Below are 7,005 nucleotides of genomic sequence, written 5' to 3'. Positions count from 1 at the left end.
TTGGGGGGGGGGTTGTAACGTTGAGAAGTGTATTATTGTGTTTTAAGCTGCCCATACACCTTACAACCATCGCACGACTTTCGTTGTGCGATGGTTGTAAGGTCATTAAGATTTCGTACGATCTGCCCATCTTGGACAGGAAGATCATACTTGCGAACATCGCAAGCCCTCCCTGCTGAGGGGAGGGCTACCGATGATTGCAGTGCTGAGCGGGCAGTGTGCGCTTGAGCACACCGTCCCGTGCGGCATTCGTCTAACGACCACGCCACCAACCTGCCAAAAATCGTACGATTTTCGGCAGGTTTTCCAGCGTGCTTGGAAGACGAAAGACGTGCGACCTTACAGTAGAAGCGGTCGCACGCTGCCAATACATCTGCCGATTATCATACGATCGCCGAATCACCCACAACTATCGTACGATTATCGGCAGGTGTATGGGCACCTTTAGTGTATGTATATATTAGGCCCCATTCACACCTACAGTATATTTCAGGTGTGATTAGAGATTCCTGTGTCAGGAACTTGCGTTTTCCCGCCGCAGGAATCCCTAATCTACCGTTTACATGCTGAAACTATCATAAGACAAGAATTATCATAAGATTATTTAAGAGGGTGTGTTTAGGGGCGGAGTTAAAGCCGGGGAAGGCTAAGGATTAGGTGGGGCAACTGGTGGCTAGTAACTCTTAAGGCCTGGCTAGTAGCTCAGGACTTGAAATTTTGAGCCCTGCCTTAGGTTATTTATTTTATTCTTGTTTTGTACTGCTTGCTACAACTGTGCAGGTTGGAGGGTTTATAGCCTCAAGGGGGTGCTGGCCTCCAGCTTTCCATGTGCCTTGTGTCCATTTCTCCAGTAGGTAGCAGTATAACCCTAGGTTGCTAAATTATCATCAAGCTGTACCTCTCAATTAATTCCAAGAAAAGAATTTTAAAGCAAGTACAAAAATCCTATATTTTCACTAACTGAGATGTCTTAAAAGGCCTATAATACCTAACAGGCTACCTACCAGTACCCTAAACTAAGTGCACACCTTCCAAAGAAATAGATTTGGCATGCTTTATTGCCTCAGTTGTCTCACCACTAGTGAATGGATTTTTTTTTTTATAATTTCACACCAGGCATTGGTGTTGTGGTATTCATTCTCTGCTGATAGCCTATAAGTTTTACCAGAAAATTAACCTTGCTGACAGTGCAGTGAAAAAGTGTTACGTGTAGGACACTGATTTCCGAGCCATAGTACATGACCACTTTGAATAATAGTTTCCTTTTATTTTTTCTTGTTTTCCGTCTAGGCCCAATCAGTTGCAGGACGCAGTCTGTGCAGGAGAGCTCCGGTAGCAACATAGGGTTGGAGGCCATAATTAGGAAGGCCCTAATGGGTAAATATGATGAGCAGTGGGAAGACCGCTCAGCACTCAATACCAATGCTTTTAACCCTTTGAATGCCAACGCAAGCCTGCCTTCTGCTATATCCATAACAGCTGCTGATGGACGGAATGACGACATGCGGTCTTTGTCAGGTCTGCTGCTTCTTTTCATTTCTTGCTTTTGGTCTTTCCTAATTATGATTAACTTTCTTGTACTTCTGCCCCCTTGAAGTTCTCTTTTCTCTTTCACACTTGCCTGTCTCTTGTAACAGTATAAAGCATTGCCTGCCTTATCTTTTCTGGTACTTTTTGTATTCCAGCCTTTGCTATCTATTATGGTGCAAGAGCAAGCAATGGAATGGGTTTATATTTCCATGCCCATTTGTTGACTACTGTGCTTCTCTTACATAGCTACATAGTATGTTAGGTTGAAAAAAGACACAGGTCCATAAAGTTCAACCTTTGTTTGTGAGTTGTGCGTGCGTGTGATTCTCTTGACCTAGTATTTAAGTATGCTTTGTGCTATTCAACTCTTTGAGCTCACGGGAGTAACAACATATATTGGAAGAATCTTCTAAGATCTTGCACTGGGCTCCTAATTTGGGCTATGACAGCCATGTTATATTTAATGCAGTGTTCAGAGGCATACAGTAGGGGTCACAGGGGTGCGGAATTCCTATTGCCAACACCCAGGACATTCAGTTCCGAGCACCAGGCAGGTGGGGTTTTTTTTCTACATTGCGGATATGCAGGGCTGTTACAGCTGCCCAGATCACTTGTAACAGCCTGTCTGTCCGTCAAGTAGTTTGTCATGAGAGACGAGCAGATTGGGCCCCCTGGAACAAGTATTTTTTTTTACATTTCCACACCCCTGGGGTAAGTTCACTAAAGTAAAAGGTGACCTGGTAAAAGGTGCACAGCTAATTCATTGTATATCTTTTCAAAATGTGCTCTTTTTTTATTTCTTCACTGGTCCGTGGATCCTTTAAACTAGCTTTTTAAGTTGCCTTCTATTAGTCAGAAGGAACCCATATCCTGTCTATACTACCAATCAACACAGCCTGCTCCCAAGTGCTGGGCGATTGGCCATATAATTGCTCCTTTTGTGGCAGTTTTGAAGTTACCACTTGCCCGATAAGAGCTTCAGGTGCTGTCAAGGTTTACACTACCTACACTACCTCTTTCTCACAGTTCAGCCAAGCTCCTCTGTGCTCTGCCTCTAAAGGTGCCCATACACTGCACGATTATCGTACGATAATCGCGGGAAATCCTGCGATCGTACGATAATCGCAAAGTGTATGGAAGGCGTGCGACCGTTTCTACTGTCGCACGACTTTTGTATTTCAAGCATGTTCAAAAACCAGCCAAGAATCGTACCATTTTCGGCTGGTTTGTAGCATGACCGTGAGATAACCGTCGCACGGGCCGGTGTGCGCACGCGCACACTGCCCGTTGAGCATTGCAGTCATCGGAAGCCCGCCCCTCAGGGGGGCGGGCTTGCGTAGATCGCAAGTACGATCTGCCTGTCCAAGATGGGCAGATCGTACGTTTTTTTAATTACTTTACAAGTGTAAAGTTTATGGCCACCTTTATTTTGCATGTATTACAGGAAGACACATTCCTACACCGACGGCACTGTTTTTCACTACGCAATTCAACCACTTGGATAAGATTCCTTAATACCTTCCTTATTCTCACACATAAATAAAACTGTCCACTCCTCTCTTACTGTGACAGCATTTAGATCATATTTTACGAACAAAACAAACTTTCTTTGCTTTAAGCTAATACTGTTTGACACTGTTTATTAGCTGAATGGAGAGAAAGCTTGCTGTAGTAAAATATGATCTAAATATGATCTGAAGGCTGTTACAGCAGGAAAGGAGTGGACAACTGTTTTATTTATGTGTGAGTACGAGACCATAGAAGATTGCTCCAATGGGAGTAAGAAACCTTATGTGTTGTGCTTATTATAGAATAACATTGCAGCATTCCTTTGTTGTACAGCTGGATTGCTGCAGACATGATAGGGGAGTTTCTTGCTCCCCTGTTACTGACCATGCAGGTGCCCACAAACCTACCCACACTAGCTTTGACAGGGCACCTTATATTTACAGGAAGACACATAGTGCCCTAACAGCCCCTCCCACAGGCTCCAGATAGGGGTACTTCTAGAGGAGACCCTGTAATGACATCACAGGGATTATAAATTAGAATATCTCTATAACTGAGCAAGAGAAGAAAAAACAACTGTATTGTTTCATTAAACAGGGTAGGAGAAGGGGATTTATATTGTGAAATTATGCTGCCTGGAGTTTAGCTTTACGATTTTATTGCATTGATCCGTTTAATTTTTGCATGGAAGATATAATATTCTTTTTTTGTGTTTTTGTATCTAAAAGAACTAGAAAAACTGATTACCCAGGATGAATTCACAGCCATTAGACAAGATGTATTGCCAAAATCACTTCCGTAATAGCTTACTCAGAATGCAGGAATGCAAGTGTTTTTCTTCACACTCTCCTTCAGAGAAATGCAAACTGTGTTTTTTAGATTAATTTGGGCATAAGGAATCTCATTCGGTTGACACTACTCCGATGGTTAAGGATACCATTGCGGACCTTATAAAGGCAGCGTGCACCTGTCTGGAGCTGGGGAAACCTGTGTCTGGAATTTATATAAGGTTAACAGAATGGGCTCGCTAAAAGGTCCTTCTCAGTACACTCGCTACTGAAACTGTTTTCTCAGGGCAACTGGCCTAATCCGGACAAATGATATAGCTTTTTGCTCAGCAGTACCCTATTGAGAAGGCGTTTCCAGAAGAAGTGGGCCAGCCTTTTCTTGTCTTAAAGGAGAACTATGAGGTGAGTGCTTTTCACTCACCTCATAGTTCTAGCCGACCTGTGACAAAGACTGTCACAGGTCGGCTCAGTAGATCGGGAGGTGAGCGAACACATACCGGGTTCGCTCACCTCTCGATCCTGTCACGGCTCTCTGCCGTGACAGGGGGAGGGTCTGGATTCCACTCTCCCTGCTCCGATCTTCCAGCGCTGACTGGCAGAACGGACGGGGGAGGGGGCGGGCACAGCTGGCTCTGCCTCTAGATAGGCAGAGCCAGCTGTCACTCACGCAGCTGGTCGGATCCCGACGTCCAGGTCGGGATCCGCTCCGGCTGCGGCGTCTCAGTATACCGCGAGCTGTAGCTCGCGGTATACTGAGCTTAGGGTAACGGGAGGACGCTAGTTTGTGTCCTCCCGTTACCCTAAGGAGAACTATGGGGGAAAACACTGACCCCATAGTTCTCCTTTAAGTTTCCATTGTTCGAGTCTATCTTTCCGATACATCTTCCTTTAGACAGTCTGACTTTCTGCCTCTCTCTCTCCACTTTTTCTAGGTGAATTAGGTGCTTTTTCATTCGGTCTTACTGTTTAAGGGCTAGTTCACGCCAGCGCCACTGTATTCAAGCCTGATTGGTGCCGAAACGCACTGGATCGCATTCCGGTCGGCTCACTTTGTTTTGGGGGGGGAGGGTTGTGACGGTGCATTGAAGTCAATGGCATCGCAGCTATGTCCTCCGCCTACACCAAAATGCGTGGCACATCAATGCCTGCATTGCGGTCTGGTGCGGTCAGAAAAAATAGTGCATGCAGCATTTTTTTTTACCACACCGGACTGGGAACGCAGGCACTGATGTGCCACGCATTCCGATGCGCGCGTTCGCACTGCGGCCGGAGGGTGTGGCTGCGGTGCCATTGACTTCAATGCACCGCCACGCCCCCTCCCGCCCCAAAACAAAGTGAGCTGGCCGGAATGCGATGCAGTGCGTTCCAGCACCAATCGTGCCAGAACGCACTAGGGCTTGTGTGAGCTAACCCTATAGGACAAGGTTCTACCTTTTCCTGTCAAAACACATTCCACCAAATCAGTTAGTGCTTTGTGAGGTTTTCACTATCCGCATTTGTTTTCCAGATTTGCAAGGTGGCCACCTGGTCTTCTGTTCACATGTTTGCTACCATTGAGATGTTCAGGCCTCCTCGGAAACCAGTTTTGTTTTGGCAAGGATGGAGAGGGATTTGAACATCTGTCAGGTTTTTACTGCCGCCTGTGTCCCTTTTAGGACACGTCATTACTGAGCCTTATGAAGGGGACCCTGCGTGGCCCCGAAAACGCTTGTTCTGGTGACATGACGTTTCAATAAACGATCACTTTGGATTTCAAATGAATTTGGTGTGCTGGTGACATCTGTCGACAAACATTGTCTGGCGGCGCCATCCGCAGTCACTATGAGCACACCCCCTACTATTGGGGATTTTCGAGTGCAACAAGGCAACTATTTATTATTTCCTGTCAGGAAGATTCACCCTCTCAATTTGTCCCAGTGGCCATTATCTTTGAAAGTAAAAGAAAATCCCAAATTTTAGGTTGTCACCAGAACAGAAATACATTGGAGATCTTCCAGTGGGGGCACAGATTCTGCTGACCACCAGAGAGTTTCCTCATTTTGCAGAGTTTTCCTCTCACTTCCTGGCTATCAGGGCTTGTTCACACCATGTCCAGACAGGTTCCACATACGCATTTATGCATGTTTTTGATGCGTTCAAGTGCATTTTTTTACATGAAATGTGTGTTTATGTTTATGCGTTTTGGTGCAGATAACAAACGCACCAGTCTGGAGATAGTGTGAACAAGCCCTCAGACAGGACGTTAAGGATAATTCCACCAATGGGACACAGTTTGCAAAAAAAAAAGTGAGAGGGGTTATACCTCCCCCCACTCTATCCAAAACTAAAAAAAAACAAATATCTTGGCTTTCCCATTCCTCAGTTGGACTGCTTTTGTACATACCAATGGTCTAAGAATTCAAGGAGCCTGTGTTCTGTAATGTACAATTAAGAAGAAACGATTGTTTTTTCTTGTAAAATCCTCTTTTTGAGTACAGTACAGAATACGGGCCCCGTCCATCTGCTTTTATGATCCACTTCTATTATTGTTTGCTAAAAACTAGAGACATGCTTGTAGTGGTAGGGGTTACATAGGGCTGTCCTTGCAGCTTTGTTTGCCATTGTCCAATCACCTAAATGCAGCTGTGTATAATGGAATGATCTAACAATTATAGGAGCTTGTGTCTTATAATATAGTCACAGAAAAGGATTTTACAGGTTAGACGAAAAACCCTATTTTAAATGTCATCCTCATATTTTTACTGGGCTTGTTCTGCATTGTCTCTTAATTAGTGGCTTTGCTGTTAGCATATGTGATACAGAGGGTGTCTAAGCTAGAACAAGAATTGAGCAATAGGGAGGAAATTGACATGTAATAGCATTATCAGAGAGTCCAATGTTACTTTTCCATTGGCTATTACAAGTGATGGCTTTTGCAAACTTGTTCAGAATCCATGGATTTAGGGAACTTTTGCAATACTCTTGGATTGTTTGTTTGATTTCAGGTAGTGGAGGAAAACCCAAAATATCGAGGCCAAACAGCCGAAAAACAAAGTCACCTGCTCCAGGACAGTCCTCTGGAGAACGCCCTCCTTCTGCATCTTCAGTACACTCAGAAGGTGACTGTAACAGGAAAACCCCTTTAAGCAACAGAGTGTGGGAGGAGAGGCCATCTTCAACAGGTGAGCATTCCAATTCC

At 44.8% G+C, this 7,005-nt stretch overlaps 1 protein-coding gene across 1 annotated transcript in view; it reads left to right on the top strand.

Annotated features, from left to right (window-relative positions):
* The window catches only part of NCOR2 (nuclear receptor corepressor 2), a 432,386-nt gene that overhangs the window by 421,974 nt on the left and 3,407 nt on the right, over window positions 1–7,005 (top strand). Inside the window, exons 45-46 of the mRNA XM_018557336.1 lie at window positions 1,291–1,518; window positions 6,812–6,988. Coding sequence (XP_018412838.1) covers window positions 1,291–1,518; window positions 6,812–6,988 — 405 coding nt within the window. The remainder of the gene's footprint in view (window positions 1–1,290; window positions 1,519–6,811; window positions 6,989–7,005) is intronic.

Source organism: Nanorana parkeri, unplaced genomic scaffold (assembly GCF_000935625.1).
Source record: "Nanorana parkeri isolate BGI_ZX_2015 unplaced genomic scaffold, ASM93562v1 scaffold13, whole genome shotgun sequence".
Taxonomy (NCBI): Eukaryota; Metazoa; Chordata; class Amphibia; order Anura; family Dicroglossidae; genus Nanorana; species Nanorana parkeri.
This window is presented reverse-complemented; position numbering and strand designations above follow the sequence as displayed.